The sequence below is a fragment of the Myotis nattereri genome (assembly GCF_964212035.1).
Source record: "Myotis nattereri genome assembly, chromosome: 9".
In the NCBI taxonomy this organism is placed as follows: Eukaryota; Metazoa; Chordata; class Mammalia; order Chiroptera; family Vespertilionidae; genus Myotis; species Myotis nattereri.
Window position 1 is genome coordinate 70,959,584 of NC_138084.1, and position 21,947 is coordinate 70,981,530.

General features: G+C 41.3%; 1 protein-coding gene across 1 annotated transcript in view; it reads left to right on the plus strand.

Annotated features, from left to right (window-relative positions):
* The first annotated feature begins 7,117 nt into the window (after nucleotides 1–7,117).
* ALKBH8 (alkB homolog 8, tRNA methyltransferase) overlaps nucleotides 7,118–21,947 on the plus strand; it is a 60,456-nt gene continuing 45,626 nt past the window's right edge. The window contains exons 1-3 of the mRNA XM_081098395.1: nucleotides 7,118–7,153; nucleotides 14,187–14,322; nucleotides 17,785–18,022. Of these exons, the coding sequence (XP_080954521.1) occupies nucleotides 7,140–7,153; nucleotides 14,187–14,322; nucleotides 17,785–18,022 (388 nt within the window). The 5' untranslated portion in view covers nucleotides 7,118–7,139. The remainder of the gene's footprint in view (nucleotides 7,154–14,186; nucleotides 14,323–17,784; nucleotides 18,023–21,947) is intronic.

A 21,947-nucleotide genomic window follows, 5' to 3' on the forward strand; every position in this document is an offset into this window, starting at 1 on the left:
AGAGCGAGAGAAACATCCATGTGAGAAACATTGATTAGTTGCTTACTGCACGCACCCCAACACAGGAGCAAACCTGGGTGTGTGCCCTGACCAGAAATTGAACCCATGAACTTTCGGTGTACCAGATGACGTTCCAATCAACTGAGCCACACTGGCCAGGGCTTAATGAATTGTTTATAAATTTTTAATAGATTTTTTTTCTTGTAGAGTTAAAGAAAACATTTTTTTAATTGTTCTATTTCATCATAATCTTTAAAACTCCACCAATCCCACTCCTCTGGCCACCCCAAAGATCTACCTGCATCCTGAGCTGTCTCTCTCTTTATTCACTTCTACTTGAAAGTATGTTGCAGAAAAAAATTATTGTGAAGTAAGCAGGTCTTCAGCCTCAAGAATGAATAAACCATTTGGGGGGAGGGCTTAATGATTTACAGCTAAATCTTGTTTTGGAACTGCCCAAAACGCAATCTTCAAGCAGAGTTTTTAATATTTTGTATTACAAATTATAAGGCTGGCCCCTTTTTCATATATACATTTGGTTACTTTGCCTCTAATTACTGCATGGGACTACTTTTACCATATGGCTAGTAAAACTGCAAATTTTTAACTGAATTTTTATCACCAAAGCATGAATAATACATTGAATCTTGAAATGTTACAGTGAACATCAGATGGTTTTACATAATGCATTCCTGCTAGTTTCAAGAAGCTCAACAATCCAGGGAAGCAGCAGAGAAGACAAAAGTTTGAAAAGGAAACCTAATCCTGGTTTTCATTTACCCAAGAAGGATAAAATAAGTAGCAAAATAGTAAGTGGAGAGAAAAAACTGAGAAATCAAAATGTTTTATTTTTAAACTATAAATAGGAAAAAAAGCAAAATTAGTACACTTGCTGCTGGGGGCAAGTGGGGGGAAAAAACAGAAGGTAGCCAAAAGCAACATGATCTGGGTTGAGAAGGGGAAGGGAAATTAGAAACCTCATGAGTGTAGGAATTGAATTTGAAACTGCAGTGCAAAGTATCACACTTTGAAACCAGAGTAAAAATATAACAGTTTTAAGGGTTGTTGGGAACATTTCAGATCTTTCCTGGTGGACGAATCTTGAAGTAGAAATATCGAGCTATTGGAATTCTCGCTTTGAATGCTTTGTTAGTTATGGGAGTGCTCATCCTTGTAGAAAGAATCCTTCTCTTAGGTTTTGAGATCATATTATGATACTTCAGACACAGGCAGTGTTCAAACCCCTTATGAAACATTCTGTTAATTATCTACCCAATAACTATTCTCCCATTTTTCTTGCTAATAGAAGCCTAATTTCATTTTTCTGCAGATAGAATGTAGGCTATCAAAGTATTTTGATCTCAGGGATCGGCCTCAGCCAGACCTATGGAATTAATCATGACTGTCCTAAGCAGTCGCAGCAATTCCACTCTCTTTAGCGAGTGACTGGTCTAGAGTAAGCATGTGTCATAGTTTTCTATTGCTGCTGTAACAAATTAGCACACATTTATTTCACAGTCTGTTGGTCACTGGCTTGGGTTGGCTGGTGTGGTTTCTCAGCTTTGAGTTTCATAAGGACAGAATCAAGGTGTCGGCTGGCCTGGCTCTTATCAAGATGCTCTGGGAGGGATCTGCTTCCAAACTTATTCAGGTTGCTGGCAGGACCCAGTTCTTTGTGGTTGCAAGACAGAGGTCCCCATCTCCTTGCTGGCTGTCAGCTGGAGGCTGCCCTAGCTCACAGAAGCCTTTCTCCAGTCCTTGCACATGGACTTTGCATAACGGTGTGCTGAATCCTTCACACCTGGAATCTCTCTGCTTGAGCTCTCTTGCTCTAGCCAGTGTAAATGTTCTGCTCTTAAAAAATTGTGTGGTTGTGAGGGCATGAATGGGGGGGGGGCTGGGGGGGGCAATGGGGGGATAGGACACATATGTAATACCTTAATCAATAAAGAAAACACACACACACACAAAAAAAAACAACAACAAAATTGTGTGGTTGTACTGTGCCCCTAGAAAATTTTTGCAGACTTAATTATATCTGCACAGTCACAGGTTGCAAAGCTTAGAGAGTGAATATCTTTGGGGACCCATTATTCTGCCTATAATGGTATGCAATCCATGTGTGAGCAAAGTAACAAGGTGGGGGTGACCATCTGGAGCTTCATCTTTTGGATGAAAAGACGGAGACTCTGCTGCTTTTTTCCAGCTAGAGATCCTAGTGCAAAAGCCACCTCATAACCAGCAGGCATCAAGAATGAGGATAAAAAGTTAATATACCAAGGATGGTGGAACAGGAGACTAGAAATGTCTTGATGACTTTTTTGAGTAGCAAAACCAAGGCCAGTGATTACTTTTGCCTGATAGCTGGTCACTTGAGGAAAAATAGCTATTTATTTAAACAATCAAGTCAATTTTCTGTCACTGGCAACCAAAAGCAATTTTAAATGACATGCTGATCCTAGCCTTAATTTCTAGGACTTGACTGTGGGGCAGACTTCAGCTTTTTCATGTTCTAAAATGTAGTGTTAGCTAATCCAATTAAATTCATTTATACTGTAATCCTATATAATAAAAGGCTAATATGCAAATTGTCCCCTCGACCTGGAATTTGACCAGGGGTCAGCTGGCCAACCGCCCATAGCTCCCCCCCCGCATCACCCCGATTGGGGCAGACCGGCCAGACCCCACCCGTGCACAAATTGGTGCACCAAGCCTCTAGTTAATAATAAATGTCTTCAGTGGTGGTGCTAATCTTAGCTTTACCTTGACACTGTGCTCAAGATTATAGGGTCCAGAGGTGAGCAAACTAGAGCCCATGAGCCAAATCTTGCTGGCATAAGCCAAGGGAGCTAAGCAAGCTGTAATTTTACATTTTTAAAGGGTTGTTAAAAAAAAAAAAAAGAAAAGAAAACCAAAACAGACTATGTGACCATAGACCATGTGTGACCACAAAGCTGAAAATGTTATCTGGTTCTTCACAGAAAATCTTGCCAACCCTGCACTAGTTGCATAGAGGGCTGAAGCAGAGAGTAGGGTTTTACTAAGAAAAGTTATTAGGTGAGCATGTGATACCTTTCAAAAATTATTACAGATCACCATGTAAAGCTTTAGGCACAGGTGAAGATACATTCTATCTTCAAATTAAATTTCTTTCAGTTCAATATTTATTGAATTCCTATTATTACAAGACTATGGAAGACAGTGGAATTAAATAATGAATCAAACAGGATCTTAATGCAACTGAAAATTGCTTCAGGAAGTCATCTTCATTGAGAGAAAAGATAAAGACTTGAATAAAAAGAATTGCATGCAAAATTATACATGTATCCACCTTTTCCTAAGGTCACAGAGGCAGGGCTAGACAGCAGGTTGTTGGAAACTTGGGCCTGTAATTCAGAGATGAACAACCATTTAACAGCTACTTTATGAATGGTAATTATTACATCAACCCGTAAAGGTAAATGCTGTTTTGCAGTTTCTACTTCAGGTCCTATTCTAATGCCCATATTGTTTTCACTAAACCAAACTGCCTCTTAAATGGAAGCCAGGGCTGAACAAAGAGAAGTCAGGCCTGAAAATAAAGATTAGGGAATGATTCACAAACCTCTTTAAACCTCCAGGAGGCACACAGGGAAAGACTGTAGAATAAGAGAAAGGGTCAAACACAAAACCTGAAGCATTGCCTGCATTTAATTGTGGAAGGAGGGAGGGAAGCTAGTGAAAAAATGAAAACAAGTGATGAGAATGTGTGAAGAGAGTTAATGTTAGGGGGGACCTATAACCTGATAGATAGAGCACCTGAATTAATCTGAAAAGTAATCATATTATTTTAAATCTTAGAACACATATACTTATGTGAATAGGGGGTTATGTTTTTCTTAAGTTTCTTTTTCATGGCCTGGGCAAAGCTATTGAGGTGACCCAGCTGTGAATCCAGCAAGCAGAACCGATAAGCAGGGTCAGACCGACCCACCAGGAGTCAAAACATCATCAACATCATCTCATCGCCTGATGACTAAAGGACAATAGCTGACGTCTGTTCCTGGCCTCATCCTAGCCCCTTCTCCTATATAATCCTGTCCCCTGCACCTTGCTGAAAGACAGGATTTGATGCTTGTAAGCACCCTGTCTTCCTGATTGGCTAGCCTTCACAATAAACGCCTAATACGATTCAACCCTGCCTTCCTTATTGGACACAGCCACAGGCAGCCCGAGCCCACCTGGGGGTTTCCCGGTAACATTAAGAGAGAGTAGTTTCAAGAACTCTAAGGATTTTGAAAGTTTTAAAAGTACCTTCAAGTAGGATGGATACAGAAATGAAATAATTGAATTTGGCCAATAGGAGATGAGGGGACATTTTATATTGTTCAATTTGGTAGACACTAGCCACATGAAGCTATTTAAATTTTTAAAATTCAAACTTCAGTTTCATAACTGTATTAGCCATACCTGAAATGCTCAAGTACTGCATGTGCCTATGGCTACCATATTGGACAACTCATATCATAAAACATTAGTAGCCCTGCGCACGAATCCATGCGCCAGTAGCTTGCTGCCGCCCTCCTGTAGCTCTCCCTCTGCCCCTTTCCCCCCTTAATAGCTTGCTGCCCTGCCCCCTCCTGTAGCTCTCCACTGCCCACTTGTAGCTCGCCGCCGAACCCTCCTGCTGATCCGTGATCTGGTCGTTACATGGTCGGTCATTACATGTCAAGGTGTTATAGCCATTTACATATTACATCTTTATTATTTTGGACTAGAGGCCCGGTGCACAAAAATCTGTGCACTCGCGGCGGGAGGGAATCCCTCAGCCCAGTTTGTGCCCTCTCCCAGTCTGGGACCTCTCAGGGGATGACCACCTGCTGGCCTAGGCCTGCTCCCTGGGGGATTGGGCCTAAGCTGGCAATCAGACATCCCTCTGGCAGCCCGGGAGCCCTTGGGGGATGTCCACTTGCCAGCGGGGACCAGGCCTAAGCTGCAGTCGGACATCCTTAGTGCTGCTGAGGAGGCAGGAGAGGCTCCCGCCACCACCGCTGTACTGGCAGCTGTCAGCCTGGCTTGTGGCTAAGCAGAGCGCCCCCTGTGGGAGCGCACTGACCACCAGGGGGCAGCTCCTGAATTGAGCATCTGCCCACTGGTGGTCAGTGTGTGTCATAGTGACCAGTCATTCCCAGTCGTTCTGCTGTTAGGGTCAATTTGCATATTACCCTTTTATTAGATAGGAGTGCCTGGCCAGCCTGGGTGAGGGGCTGATGGCTGTTTGCAGGCTGGTCACAGCCCCTTCTGGGTGGGGGTCCCCCCTGGGGTGCGTGGCCAGCCTGGGTGAGGGGCTGAGGGCCGTTTCCAGGCTTGCCACACCCCCTTCAGGGTGGGGGTCCCCGCTGGGGTGCTTGGCCATCCTGGGTGAGGGGCTGATGGCTGTTTGCAGGCTGGCCACGGCCCCCAGCGGGGACCCTCACCCCATGAGGGTGTGGCCATCCTGGGTGAGGGGCTGATGGCTGTTTGCAGGCTGGCCATGGCCCCCAGCCACCCAAGCTCCCAGTGGAGGCTGGCTGGAAGCAGGTATCTGGGATTTATTTATCTTCTATAATTGAAACTTTGTTGCCATGAGTGGAGGCCACAGCTGGCTGAGGACAGGTGGGAAGCTTGGCTTCCTCCATCACTGGGGCAACCAAGCCTCCTGCTTGCTCCGGCTCCGTGGCTGCCGGCCGCCATCTTGGTTGGGTTAATTTGCTTATAGTTGCTCTGATTGGCTGGTGGGCATGGCTTGGGGCATAGCAAAGGTACGGTCAATTAGCATCTTTGTCTTTTATTAGTGTAGATTCCCATCATCACAGGAAGTCCTATCAGAGCAAGACCACGATGGGTGAACGTGTTTCCTCTTTGCCCTCTTCAGAAGTTTGCAAAGTCTGGTGGACCTGACCTCTCTAGTTTGCTTTTGCCTCTTCACTTTTGCTACTCAGTTTTATCCTCGCTGCTCTTTCCTGGACTATTGCAATGGCTGCCTAGCTGCCTCCCAACTTCCGTTCTTTACTCCTTCTAACCTGTTCTTCATACAAATCATTCCTCCAAACAACAGTCTCTTTTCAGTGCCACTAAGGGCACTGACTGGCCAGCCCGCCCTATCTTTTACTGATAGTCCAGGGTTGTGGGGGTGGGAATAGGGGTATTGTATCAACCTACAGGGGAGTATTTCCTCTCCACTCCCAAGTTTCCTTCCCAGCACTTATGTAGCTCATAACCCAATGTAGGCACAATGATTATATTTATGCCACACAAGTAACAGGAGAGCAGGATCAATGGCTAATCATCACCCTCTCCTGCGTCTTTTTATTCCAAATGTTTTTCCTTTCTGTCTACCACTGCTGTGTCCCAGCTAATCACTTACTTTTCACTTTACCATTGCAACAGCCTGTTAAATGGTCTCCTTACTTTTCTTTATTTTTTAAAAAATACACATTTTTATTGATTTCCGAGTGTAATTTAGTGGGAGTGAGAGAAACATCAGTGATGAGAGAGAATAATTGATGGGCTGCCTCCTGCACGCCCCACACTGGGGACTGAGCCCACAACCAGGGCATGTGCCCCGACGGAATGAGCCACTCGGAGGGGCTGGTCTCTCCACCTGCGGTCTCGCCTTCCACCTTCCACGAGAAGCGCGGGTCCTATTACTAGAGTCCTTTCGGGGACCCCCTTAGCCTTCAGAATAACGACATGTAAAGTCTTCTAGAATCTGGCACAGCCAGATGTGTGTCCACATTCTTCCACACATCCTCCGTCACTCCGTGGTACTCACGACTCCCCTGGCGCCTTCAAGCATCTCCTGTCTGTGCGTCCGTCCGATCCTCCCTCCCCCCCCACCCCCTCCCTCCCTCATGCGATGTCATCTTTCAGACCCCAGGGCCCGAGGGACACAAACCCGCTTGGCCGTGCCCCTTTGGGAGCTACCCCAAATACGCTGCCCTCCCAATCCTTACTATTTCCCCAAATAAGACTTTTCACTGTAACGGAGGAAGACTTACTGGCCAAAGCCCCTTGGCAGAGAAAGACGGGATCGGGAGCGCCAGGGAGGCGAAGGGGATTGTGGGAGCGCCCTGCGTCGCCCGCAGGCTCATGGGAAATGTAGTGCCGTCGCCTCCAACATGGCTGCGCCCAGGTGAGGAGCAGCGCGCGTACCCGCCGCAGTCTGGACGAGATGGGAGAGGCGGGCGGAGGAGAGGGCACTCGCGGGGCGGGAGTCCGCCGGAGCCGAGGCGGCGGGCTGTGGGCCTCGGTGCTGGCGGGCACGATGACTGCCATGGTCGCTTTCGCTCGCCGGCCTGTGCGGGTCTCCTCCGGCCTCCCCGCGCTGGGCTGAGGACCCAGGGGGAGGAGGCCGCCCCCGCGATTCCGGGTGCGGTCCCTGGGCAGTAGGCTGCGCCGTTGGGTGGCCCTGTCCGTGTTTGAAGGGCCCGTGTCGGTGTTTGCGCGGACGCTCACGTGGTGTCTGGGTCAGTCTTAGGTTTCCTGGGGACTGCGGTTGTAGCCTGGGGAGTGGTTGTTCGGCGCTTCTTGGGGTTTCTGACCTGTGCCAGTCCGGCGGCGGAAAGGCATTTCTGGAGGTCTGGTCACTCTCACAGCTGCATCTTCCTGTGCTCTTTTTAAAAATTATTGTCTAAAGTTTTACATATGTCTCCTCCTCCCTTCCCCCATTGGCCCTCCTCCCTCTCCCCCAACCCCTGCCCCAGTGTCTGTGCATGTATTTAGCATAACCCATTGGTTATGCTAAAGTGCATGCATACAAGTCCTTTGGTTGCTCTCTAATCCCCCCTCCCCTGCCATTTGTCTCTGGATCTATTCTTGTTCATCAGATTGTGTTGATCATTATATCCCACATATGAGTGAGATCATGTGATATTTATCTTTCTCCTACTGGCTTATTTCTCTTAGCATAATGCTCTCCAGTTCCATCCCTGCTGTTGCCAATGGTAAAAGTTCCTTCTTTTTTACAGCAGCATAGTATTCCATTGTGTAGATGTACCACTGTTTTCTAATCCACTCGTCTGCTGATGGGCACTTGGGCTGTTTCCAGATCTTAGCTATTGTAACGTGCTGCTATGAACATAGGGGTGCATATATTTTTTCTGATTGGTGTTACTGGTTTCTTGGGATATATTCCTAGAAGTGGGATCACTGAGTCAAATGGGAGTTCCATTTTTAACTTTTTGAGGAAATTCCATACTATTCTCCACAGTGGCTGCACCAGTCTGCATTCCCACCAGCAGTGCAGAGGGTTCCTTTTTCTCCACATCCTCGCCAGCACTTGTCGTTTGTTGATGATAGCCATTCTGACAGGTGTAAGATGGTACCTCATTGTTTTGATTTGCATCTCTCGGATGATTAGTGACTTTGAGCATGTTTTCATATGTCTCTCAGCCTTCTGTATGTCCTCTTTCAAAAAGTGTCTATTTAGGTCCTTTACCGATTTTTTTTATTGGATCGTTTATCTTCCTTTTGTTAAGTTGTATGAGTTCTCTGTAAATTTTGGAGATTAAACCCTAATCTGAAATATCATTGGCAAATATGTTCTCCCATGCAGTGGGCTTTCTTGTTGTTTTGTTGATGGTTTCTTTTGCTGTGCAGAAGATTTTCATTTTGATGTAGTCCCATTTGTTTATTTTCTCCTTAGTCTCCATTGCCCTAGGAGCTGTGTCGGTAAAGATACTGCTACTACATATGCCTGCTATTTTGCTGCCTTTGGAGTCTTGAAGGATTTTTGTGGTTTCCCATACATTAAGTCCTTTAGCCATTTTGAGTTTGTTTTTGTGTATGGTGTAAGTTGGTGATCTAGTTTCATTTTTCCCCCTGTATCTGTCCAATTTTCCCAGCACCATTTATTGAAGAGACTGTCTTGACTCCATTGTATGCTCTTGCCCCCTTTGTCAAATACTAATTGAACATAATGGCTTGGGTCGATTTCTGGGTTCTCTGTTCTGTTCCATTGATCTATGCCTGTTCTTGTGCCAGTACCAGGCAGTTTTGAGAACCGTGGTTTGGTAATATAGCTTAATATCTGGTATTGTGATCCCTCCAACTTTGTTCTTCTTTCTCAGTATTGCTGTGGCTATTCGGGGTCTTTTTATTTTTTTATTTTTATTTTTTTATTCCAGATGAATTTTTGGAGAGTTTGTTCTAGATCTTTGAAGTATGCTGTTGGTATTTTAATGGGGAATGCATTGAATCTATAGATTGCTTTGGGTAGTATGGACATTTTAATGATGTTGATTCTACCAATCCGTGAACACGGTATATTCTTCCATTTCTTTTTCTTTCTTTTTTCCCCATTTCTTTCTCTTTTTTCCATTGCTTAAAGTATTACAAAGAGTATTCTTCCATTTCTTTATGTCTTCCTCTATCTCTTTTTTCAGTATCCTGTAGTTTTCCGAGGACAGGCCTTTTACCTCCTTAGTTAAGTTTATTCCTAGGTATCTTAATTTTTTTGGTGCAATCGTAAATGGGATTGGGTTGTTTTTTTTTTTTTCATTTCTCTTTCTGTGAGTTCATTATTGGTGTATTAAAAAGGCCATAAATTTCTGGGTGTTAATTTTGTATGCTGCTACATTGCCAAATTCATTTATTAGGTCTAGTAGTTTTTTGATGGAGTCTTTGGGGTTTTCTATGTATGGTATCATGTCATCTGTGAATAAAGACAGTTTTACTTCTTCTTTTCCAGTTTGGATGCCTTTTATTTCTTCTTCTTGTCTGATTGCAATGGCTAGTACTTCCAGTACTATATCGAACAGGAGTGGTGAAAGTGGACTTCCCTGCCTTGTTCCCGTTCTTAGGGGAAACGAGTTTAGTTTTTGCCCATTGAGTATGATGTTGGCTGTAGGTTTGTCATATAAGGCTTTTATTATGTTGAGGTATGAGCCCTCTATTCCCACTTTGCTGAGAGTTTTTATTAAGAAAGGGTGTTGGATTTTGTCAAATGCTTTTTCTGCATTGATTGATATGATTATGTGATTTTTGTCTCAATTTGTTTGTGTGATGTATCACATTTATTGATTTGCAGATATTGTACCATCCTTGCATCCCCAGAATAAGTCCCACTTGGTCATGGTGTATGATCTTTCTAATGTAATGCTGAATCCAATTTGCTAGAATTTTGTTAAGAATTTTAGCATCTATGTTCATCAAGGATATTGGCCTGTAGTTCTCTTTTTTTGTGGTGTCTTTATCTGGTTTTGGAATTAGGGTAATGCTGGCTTCATAGAAAGAGCTTGGAAGTGTGCCTTCCTCTTGAATTTTTTTGGAATAGTCTGAGAAGGATAGATTTTAGTTCTTCTTTGAATGCTTGGTAGAACTCCCTTGTAAAGCCATCTGGACCAGGACTTTTGTTTGCTGAAAGATTTTTGATCACTGCTTCAATTTCTTCGGTAGTTATTGGCTTAATCAAGTTTTTTGATTCTTCCTGAGTGAGTTTGGGGAGCTTGTATTTTTCTAAGAATATGTCCATTTCGTCTAGGTTGTCCATTTTGTTGGAGTAGAGTTGTTCATAGTATTTTTTCATAATCCTTTGTATTTCTGTGGGATCGGTTGTTACTTCACCTCTTTTATTTCTGACTTTGTTTATTTGGGTCCTCTCTTCCTGTGTTCTTACTTGAGTAATCCGAGACCCTTGGGCCAGTGATTTCAGTTCTGCTGTATGCCAGGCACTCAAGTCTGAGCCCTCAAGTAGATGTCAGCCTTAGGGATGAGTGCAACATGAAAACAGGTAAAATTATGCCACGGTGTGACAGCTACTGGATAGAGATGCACACCGAGTATTAGTGAAAACATTAACCAAACCCAAAATTCTGAAGAAGAGGTCTAGGAGGTAAGATGGCAGGGTTAGTAAGTTTAATAAGTTTAGGTTTACTCAATAAGTCTTCATTAGGTGCTAGATCCTGTTCTTGGTGCTAAGTACTACAAGGTGAAAAATCCAGACAGAATTTCTACTTTCATAGAGCTTACTTTGTAATAAATCAGAGAAAGAAGATGGAGAATAAATAAATAATGAGGCCATAAAAATATAGCGTAGGTGTTCAAAGAATTAAAATGGGGTGATATGAAAAGTATGGTGTCAATTTTTTTTCTAATTTCAAATTTTAAAGAATTTTAATAGATAATACAATTTGAATAGCCACTAAATTAAAAAGTTACTGCCCTAGCCAGTTTGGCTCAGTGGATAGAGCATCATCCTGCAGACTGAAGGGTCCCAGGTTCGATTCCGGTCAAAGGCACATGCCCAAGTTGTGGGTTCAGACCCCAATAGGGGGTGTGCAGGAGGCAGCTGATCAATGATTCTCTCTCATCATTAATGTTTCTATCTCTCTCCCTCTCCCTTCCTCTCTAAAATCAATAAAAATATATTGAATATATATATAAATAAATTAAAAAGTTACAAAAGAGGAAAGCTTCCTTTCATTGCCATGCCAGTCTACCCATTTCCCCTTCCCGGAGGCAACCTGTGTCACTAATTACTTGTATGTCCTAGAGATTTATATGATACCCTGTATTTCTGTGCTATACTTCATAATCAGGCCTCATTTGATAGGAATTTCAATTCTTTCTAATCTTTGCTATTAATTAAGTTTAATTTATATATAAGCACAGGAACATTCGTTTATAGTGCTTATTCATTATAGGTATTCTATTATTTAAGGAGGGTATGGATACATACACTACTATTACCATTTAGGGCAGTGTCCAATTAGATATATTGGGGTTTAACGTACTAGCAGAGCATGTATGATCTCTAAACTTTTGTTATCCTACAGGGAGTGTGCGTAGGCTGAGCATGATCAGACTTGACTCGCATGGCTAGTGTTCCAGCAAAGTGGCCTCACTTCTGTAACATCCCATAACACTCCTGTGGCATGGCAAGGAGCATCTAGCCTCTGTGCAATAGTGGAAATTCCTTGGTCAGGGAAGTGGCCTTGTTAGAAAGGGAGCACCTCCAAACCTCAGCCGTTGGTAGCAGCCTGTTCCTTGTTGAGGTGACAGACCTGCTGGGCCAGTCCATTGCCAAGTCACTGGAATGGGGAACAAATGAGCATCCAGAGCTATCTGGCTTTGTTTCTTCACATGTAGTGGTAACATTGCATGACTGAGTAAGGAGAAGGGAAAGGGGATGATAGAAATGTGATTATGAGGCTCCATCTGCTGGCGCTGGACTCTTAATGTCAGACTTTGAAAAACATATGCAACATCTTTCTCATTTCTTCCACTTTGCAGTCTTTGCTCATGTAACATACTAAGAAAAAAATTCTTAGCGCATTTATCCCCTGTTCTGCATTGAGGACTGCGAAGATGCCATATAGCTCCTTTGAAGGTCCTCGCCTTTTCTTTTCTTCTTAAATTATTCTAACCTGGTTCTTCTGAAAATTGACAGTGATTTAATAATAGGCTTATTTAATCCTTGTAACAAAGTTATGAGATAGTGTCAAAGATTAACACAGCCAGACATCAGTGACAGCAGTGAAAACATTTTATTTAGTAACTACTGACAGTAGGGCTGTTTTAAAGGGAGGATGGGGTTGGGATAGAACAGGGTGCTCAGTAGCAGAGTCAGACAAGTGAAAATATACAAAAGGTTGGTCGGTGCACATGCGTCTAAGGCCAGCTTTGTTTGCTACTGGCAGTTATCAGGTTTGGACTCTGTCTTGCCACAGAGACTGGGAGACAGACCCCATCTCTCCTAATGATTACATTTCAAAGGAATGGCTCTCAGAGATACATATTCACAATTGTAAGTCCTTTTTAGTAAATGCTCTAAGAAAGGGAGGTCAGTGGCCTATGGTCAGGTTTTGCTAGAGTAAATAGTAAAATGTCCAGGCAGCATTTTGAGTTTTCTCAGGCATTTATATGGGTCATCCTAGGGACATGGCTTTATGCTGCTAGAAGCCACAATATAGTTTTTTAGTCCAGGGTTTGGATGGAGTTATGTGCCAAGAATAGGCGCTATTCCTATTTTATATGTGAAGAAACCTAAGCACAGAAGTAAATAATTAACTCACACAGGGTCAGCTTAAGTGGTAGAGCTGAAATTTAAACCTAGAACTTAGACCCCTAAACACTGTCTCATAGCACTGCAGGGGGTGCTGGGGAAACAGACCAAAAAAAAAAAATAATACAATTTAATCCCTGTTTCAAGAGCTCATAGTTCAATGGAAGGGGACAAATATTAGAATAAACCATTATAATTAGTATAATGTTAAAAATACTGATTTAGCTATCATACCCTTCCTGTCTAATGATGACTCCTAAAACTTTCTAACCTCATTCCCTCTCCTTTTTTAAAAAAATTATCTTTATTGTTGAAACCCTCTACTTTTTATTTTTAGAGAGAGGAAGGGAAGAGAGAGAGAGAGAGAGAGAGAGAGAGAGAGAGAGAGAGAGAGAGAGAAACATCGATGTTGCCTCCCACACATGCCCAACCAGGGATTAAACCCACAACCTGGGTCTGTGCTCTGACCGAAAATGAAACCCGCCACCTTTTGGTATACAGGACAATGCCCCAACCAACCGAGCTGCATTGGCCAGCATGTCCTCCCGTTTCAACACTGGATAGCTTTCGAGATACCGCTGATGACTTTCTATGTCCCTTTCACATCACCTTCCTCTCTTCCCTCCCAGAAAAACTTCTTTCCTGAACTTTGTGTTAATCATTTCCTTGCCTTTATTTGCATTTTGCTATATATATTTCTGAAAAATATATGCCTTACTTTTGGATTTTGAACTGTATGTAAATGAAATCATACTGTATATTCTTCTTTGAAGTCTTTGTTTTGTTTCTCCTTCCCTCCCCCCTTCCCCCAACATTATGTTTGTGAAATTTGTCTATGGAACATTTTACCTAGAACTTCATAAGTAAAAGGATACATTAGGTATAGTAAAATAGCTTACTTAATAGCGGTAGAGCATTGGGATGTTTTGTAGAATCCCAAGACATGCTATTAGATGTTCTTGCTTCTTTGTTACCTTCTTAAGTATTTCTTTATTGTCCATGCACCTGTTTATTCTCATTTCTTTGGTTGGTAAAAGGTCGAGTAAGAATTTAAAAGAATTGTCACATAGAACTATTTATAAACTATAGAATATATGAATTATATCTTTATAACTGTCCCCTTAGGACTCTTAAGTTGACATTTTGTTTGTTTGTTTTTCAGTATTGCCATGGATAGGAACCATCAAAGTAATGGCAAGCTCGGTAAAACTGAAAAGAAGTTCTTAAGGAAACAGAATAAAGCCAGGCACACTTTGCTGAGACATGAAGGCATTGAAACAGTATCCTATGCCACTCAGGTGACCTAAAACTATTATCATCATTTGAATGTAAACATATTGTCATGTTAACGTGCTAGAGTAATATTTGCTAAAAATTGCTCAGAGAAGAGAGCTGTTCTTGTTCAGTCATGTATTACATCTGTATCAAATATACCTGCTAACTTTCTATTTTTGGACATAGCCTTAGTGTAGTTTGAATCTCCATTGATTGTGTTGGTTGAACTAGAGAAAATTGTGGGTATATATTAACTGTACAATTATTTATAGTTTATATAGCATACTTATATTCATTATTATATTTAATTCCCTAAAAAAATATCCTTATGAAATAGATGAGAAAACTAAGGTTTGAGTGGTTGTGATATGTCCATTGATATTTTGATGGCTGAACCTAAAGCTAGATTTTTTTGTAGTCTTCTTTCTTTTCTTCCTAACTTCATCTGTATTATAAAGTATTTTGATTATATGCTATATGACATTTTTTATTAGATTTTATTTACAATGCCTTTCATTATCTTATGGCAATAATCATATATATGGGACTGTGAGACTTCCTGGCCTATGAATTAGGAAAACCTTACTTTGACTCTTAGCTTCTCCACTTATTTGGACATGAGCAGCATCCTTTGATCTTAGCTTTCTTCATTTGTAAGGACATAGCATTGCATTATCCCATTGGATTGTTAGATTCTAAAGAGAACATGTACTTTACAGTACTTATTAGTCATTAAAGTACCATATGAATAGGGAGTATTCTTATGATAGAAGAGTAGGAAGGAAGCTTAGCATCATTTAACTGAGGGCCAAAGACAAACAATTGAGAAGGTGAAGCTGGGATTAAAATGTAGGTCTCTTGACTCTCAGACCAATACTCTTCCCTTATATCATGAAAATGCTATCTTCTGTGCTGCACCATAGTTTAGGAATGAGTACTCTATTTAGCAGGTAAAGACCCTTACTTAGGTTTTGTTACATATTAATAACTTCAGAGAATTTAAATCAAATACCTTTAAAAAGGTTGGGATAGATCATATATTCGGGTTAATATGTCTGCATACACTTTCTGCCAAGAGCCACAGAGGCTGTGCAGCATTTGGAAAATTATACCCTTTTCTCATTTCTTCCCAAGTGTAATTTGCTTTCTTTTCCTTACATGGATCACAAAGAGAAGTGGTAAGGAAAGAAACGGGCTCCCTCTGAAGCATGTTTTTTGTTTGTGTCTGTCTTTTCATTCGGATCTCTAGAAGCTTTATTCTTACCTTTGTGTCTTCCAAAGCGCCATCTTATTTAGGCTTGATATTTCTCTCCACAATAATTTGAAGGGAAAGGAATAAAATTATAGAAGGACCTCTAATTATATATTATCTATCCCTGGGAGAACAAATGCTCTTTTCACCAGGTGTTATAAATATGGATGCTTTATGCAAATCTATAGCCACTGTGAGATTTTTCTAGAGTAGTGATCCTCAAATTGTCAGGATTGAAGATAACTTTAAAAAAATTTTGAATTCTCTACTTCATATCATTGGGAAAATTGCTTAGCTGAAAATGATAAATAAAACAATTATTACATTTAATTATATTGTATAACTCACATGTAATAGGAAATAAATTCCTCCCTCCCATCCCCCATTGAACTTAGCATTTTGAGGACCACTAGTATTCTTTAAGTCACACCTCACATCTTCCTCAGTTCCTCAGTGGACCCTGGTCATTTATAAAACCTTTGCAGTTCCTTACATTTGGGAATATGGAAATTTTTTGTAACTATGGCTGCATGTAACCAAATTATTTTTATATTTTAAATTATAAACCTTACTGAGTGAGGTCCAGGGCAAGCCATCTGAGGCTAAATTTTATACCATATTGTTTTAGTGTGTTGATTATGTGAATGTGTGTACTTGCATATTTAAAGTATTGGCTGTCCCATGAGAGAACAAAGCTTTACTTTTCTTATTATCCAATTTTATAACAATCCTATATAATAAAAGGCTAATAAGGAACTACTGGTCGCTATGATGTGCACTGACCACCAGGGGCCAGATGCTCAATGCAGGAGCTGCCCACTGGTGGTCAATGCACTCCCACACCGCTCAGCCAGAAGCCGGGCTCACAGCTGGCGAGTGCAGCAGGGGTGGTGGGAGCCTCTCCCGCCTCTGCAGCAGCGCTAAGGATTTCTGACTGCTGGCTTAGGCCCACACCCAGAGGGCTCCCAGACTGCGAGAGGGTGCAGGCCAGGCTGAGGGACCCTCCCTCCCCATCCCCTGAGTGCAAGAATTTTGTGCACCAGGCCTCTAGTTTTATTATATACTTTTTTAAAACAAGGTTCTAGATAACCCCATTTTGTGTATATGAAACTAGTACATTATGTTCCAGTCTCCAGGTTAGTATAAATCAGACATTGGCAAACTACTGTCCTCTGACTTGAGGCAAGAGTGAGTTTTACATTTTTAAAGATTGTTAAATAAAAATAAGACTATGTGACGACTTGTATGACCTGTGAAGCCTAAAATATTTACTGTCTGACCATTTTCAGAAGTTTGCCAGTATCTGCTATAAATGATGAAAGTATGCCATAATTTCATTATGCTATAAAATTTTTAGGAGTCATGAATCATTAGGATCTTAACACCATGTAGGGTGTTTTTTTAAGTACAAAGACAAGAATCATCAGAATTCCTTGAATAAAATTGTGTGCAGGACTGTAAATGACAGGAAGTCAGCATGAAACTTAAAAAGAAAAAAATATTTACAAAATGAATGAATTACTCAGGCACAGAGGAAAATTTTCCTATTTTATATTTAAGGAATCTATAATTGGTTTTCTTTGAGTCACTGCCTTTACTTTTAGTTTTTAGTAAACACTGTATGGTGGTGATACCAAAAGTGAATTCTGAAAGCAGACAGGAATAAGTCTGCTTATTTCTCAGCTCCTCCTAAACACTACCTTCACCTAATGCTGTATTTCTCATCTTCAGTTTCTTACTTGATGAAGGGAGGCTCATATTACCCACTTTATAGAATTGTTGGGAAGGTTATGTTAATGAGGATTAAGTAGGTAAAAGCATATAGCCAGTGTCTGGCAAAAAGCAAGTATCAGTAACTTCTTGTTCCTTCTCCTTTCTCCCTTTTCTTTCTCTTTCATTATGTTTAATTATATTGATGAACAGTAAAAGTTATCTTTTAATTTGTATGTAGGTCATTAAGAAATGAATATTTTACTGAAAAGACTATTTCAAAATCAATATTATTTACTACATAGGAATACTTTTTAATTCCCAAATACTATATTTAGTAAATTGATTTACATTGAAATTAGAAAACCAAATAACAACTATAAGGAAACCCTTTTTTTCTTTCATAATTACACCTTTGTAGAAATGTTATTTAAAAATAATTTTATCTTATTTAAAAAGATATTTTAAAAAGAAACAGATTGATATCAACTGTTCCTGTTAACTTTCTTTTTGTTTTTTTAAGATCCTGGTTGTTGCCAATGGTGGTTTGGGTAACGGTGTGAGTAGGAACCAGCTGCTTCCAGAGTTAGAGAAACTCGGACAGGTGGATGCTCTCTTAATGCCACCTACTAAGCCCTACTCATTTGTAACGTACAAAACTATAGAGGAATCCAAGAAAGCCTATGTTACCCTCAATGGACAAAAAATAGTGGATGATTTAGGACAGAAGATCATTCTGTACTTGAATTTTGTGGAAAAAGGTATTATCATACAGGTATCTTTTTCAAACTAGTTCTTGTTTTTGTTTGAGTTTATTTTTCACATCGAAGTTTGGATTTTAATTTGTACAGACAATCTGACTTGTTTATAGAGGGCCATATTGTAGATGATATGAGAAAACCTTGTTTCTTTTTTTTTTTTTTTTTTTTTACTTTCAATAATTTTTTTCAGTTATGGTTGATGTACAATATTATATTAGTTTCAGGTGTACAACCCGGTGATTAGACATTTATATAACTTACTAAGTGATCGCCCAATAAATCTGGTACCCATCTGACACCATACATAGTTATATGTTTTTATTGATTTTTAGAGAGAAGAAGAGAGAGAGATAGAAACATCCATGAGAGAGAAACATCATCAATTGGTTGCCTCCTGCACACCCCCTACTGGGGATTGAGCCCCCAACTTGAGCATGTGCCCTGATGGGGAATCGAACCATGACCTCTTGGTTTCTGGGTTGATGCTCAACCACTGAGCCACACAGGCTGGGCTAGAATATTATTGACTATATTCCCTATGCTGTACTTTACATCCTCATGACTATACTATAACCACCAATTTGTACATCTTAATTAAGCCCTATACTTTTTTTACCCATCCCCTCAACCTCCTTTCCATCTGGCAACCATCAAAATGTTCTCTACATCTAAGAGTCTGTTTCCCTTCTGCTTGTTCATTTAGTTTGTTTTTTAGATTCCACATATTAGTGAAATTATCTGGCATTTGTCTTTCTTTATCTGACTTATTTCACTCAGCATGATACCTTCTAGGTCCATCCATTGTTGTTGCATATGGCAAGATATTCTTTTTTATGGCTGTCATATTCCATTTTATATATGCACCACTTCTTCTTTATCCATTAATCTATTGATATACACTTACATTGCTTCCTTATCTTGGCTACTGTAAATGCTGCATTGAGTACATGTCGTTTTAATTTAGTGTTTTGAGTTTCTTCAGCTAAATATCCAGAAGTGTAATTGCTGGGTCCTTCTTTGTCTCTTGTTATAGCCTTTGTTTTAAAGTCTATTTTGTATGGTATAAGTATTGCTACCCCAGCTTTATTTTATTTTATTTTTTGCTTGTTTCCATTTTCATGAAATTCTCTTTCCTTCCCTTTCAGTCTGTGTGTGTCTTTTGATCTGAAGTGAGTCTCTTGTAGACAGCATATGTAAAGGTCTTGTTTTGTTATCCATTCAGCCTTCATATGCCTTTTGATTAGAGTATATAAACCATTTGCATTTAAAGTAATTGTTGATAGATATGTATTTATTGCCATTTTATTTTTCATATTATTAATCCTTTTTTCTTCTTCTTAAAGAAGACCCTTTAACATTTCTTGTAAAAAGGGATTGGTGGTGATGAACTCCTTTAGCTTTTTCTTGTCTGGGAGGCTCTTTTGATTTTAAGTAATAGTTTTGCGGGGTAGAGTAATCTTGGTTGTAGGTCCTTGCTTTTCACCACTTTAAATATTTCTTGCCAGTCTGTTCTGGCCTGCAAAGTTTCTGTTCAGAAATCAGATGACAGTCTAATGGGAGCTCCCTTGTAGATAACTGATTACTTTTCTTTTGCTGCTTTTAAGATTCCCTTTGTCTTTAACCTTTGTCATTTTAATTATGATGTATCTTGGTGTGGGCCTCTTTGGGTTCATCTTATTTGGGACTCTCTGTGCTTCCTGGACTTGTATGTCTATTTCCTTCACCAGGTTAGGGAAGTTTTCCATAGTTATTTTTTCACATAGGTTTTCAATTTCTTGCTCTCTCTCTCCTCCTTCTGGCATGCCCATGTAATGAATGTTGGTACACTTGAAGTTGTCCCAGAGGCTCCTTACACTATATTCATATTTTTGGATTCTTTTTTCTTTGTGCTGTTTTGAATGAGTGTTTTCTGCTTCCTTATCTTCCAAATCTCTGATTTGATTATCTGCTTCACCTATTCCACTGTTTATTCCCTATAATCTTTTCTTCATTTCAGTTCATGTACTTTTCATTTCTGACTGGTCCTTTTTTATGTTTTCTATCTCTGTTTTTATGTATCTCTTTGTAGAAGTTCTCACTAAGTTCATCTACTCTTATTCTGAGTTCATTGAGCATCCTTATAACCAGTGTTTTGAACTCTGCATTTGGTAGATTGCTGAAGGGAGAGAGATAGAAATATCCATGAGAGAGAAACATAGATCAGCTCCCTCCTGCATACCCACTACTGGGGATCAATTCCACAACCTAGGCATCTTTTCTGACTGGGAATTGAACTGGCAGCCTCCTGGTGCATGGGACGACGCTCAACCAACTGAACCACACTGGCCGGGCTGCTTGTCTCCATTTTGTTCAGTTCTTTTTCTGGAGTTTTGTTCCTTTCTTTCATTTGGGATGTGTTTCTTTGTCTCCTCATTTTGGCAGCCTTCCTGTGTTTATTTCTGTTAGGTAGAGCTGCTACATCTCTTGTGCTTGGTAGAGTGGTCTTGTATAGTAGGTGTCCTGTAGGGTCCAAATGGCACAACCTCCTCGATCACCTGAGCTGGGCACTCCAGGTACCCCCCCCCCCATATGGGCTGTATACACACTCCTTTTATAGTTGAGCCATGATTGCTGTTGGCATCTCAATGGGAAGAATTTAGCTGTGATTGAGGATCAACTGTGCAGGGGCCCACTTCACAGAATAGGAGTTACTTCAGTGGGGATCTGGTGCTTGCTGTGTTTTTCCTTTGAGAGTGTTGCTCATGGAGGTGGTTGGGTATTGCTTCAACATGGTTTGAAGCCATCCATTGAGTCACGGGGTCTGGAACCTCCTGAGTGGTGCAAGCCTACGTCAGCTGCCACCTGTGCTCTCCCTGGGGCCATCTGGCATGAGCTATAAAGTGATCTGCAGATGGCTGCTGCTTGTGCTGGGTTTGGAGGTGCCCAGAGAATCCAAGCGGAGAACCAAGGCCAGCTGTTGCTTGTGTCAGGCTTGGGGTCACTTAGCAAGAGGTATAGGGTATGCTAAGGCCAGATGCTGCTAGTTTAGGAAAGTCTGGAGCATGAGCCAAGATAGGTCATTTGTTTAAAAAAGCCCCCGGAAAGGGCTTGCGTGGGCCTGCATATTTGGTGGGGTAGGGTCTCAAGGAATCTCTGGGGTGGGGCCAACAGTGTTAGCCAGGTTGATGGAGACTCATATATGGTGCCCATCTACCAGCTCTGTTGCGGGAGGTCTCAGAAAAGGAACAATGGCTTCTGCCAGCACTTCTTACTGAGAGAAAGCTGCCACTCTAGCTTTTGCCCTGATGCCGGACAATTCACTTCCTCCCCATATGTCTCTGTTGCCTTTTGTGTGCTGCCAGCTAGATTTTGGCAGCACTGGAACTCAGAGCCAGTGAGTCTGAGTAAGTCTATATGTGGGTCCATGAGAGTAACACCTGGGACTCCAACAGCCCCTCCATTCACTCATCCACAATCCCCACTGGTTTTCACAACCAGAAGTTATGGGCCCTTCTCTTTCTGCCACTGGAAATCTGAGCTGGGGGCCTGGTGTGAAGGTGGGACCCCTCGCTTCTCAGCTCAGGTGGGACCTCTGCAGCCAAGATATCTTCCCAGTTTGTGTGTGTGTGTGTGTGTGTGTGTGTGTCCATGGATTATGCATATATGCATATAAATTCTTTGGTTAATGACTTCCCATCCTGAGCTCCTTCCCCCCTGACCCCGTTCCCTCTGAGATTCTCAGTCCCTCCCAGTTTGAACTACCACTGTGGGTGTAGGACCAGCTCATTCCATGACTGTGCCCCTCCTACCAGACTTGATGTAGCTTCTTATTTATATCCTTAGTGGTAGGACTTCTGTTCAGCTAGATTTTGGCAGTTCGGAGTGAGGGTTATTCTGAGGGTTAGTTGTAATTTTGATGTGGTTGTAGGAAGATTCACGTACCACG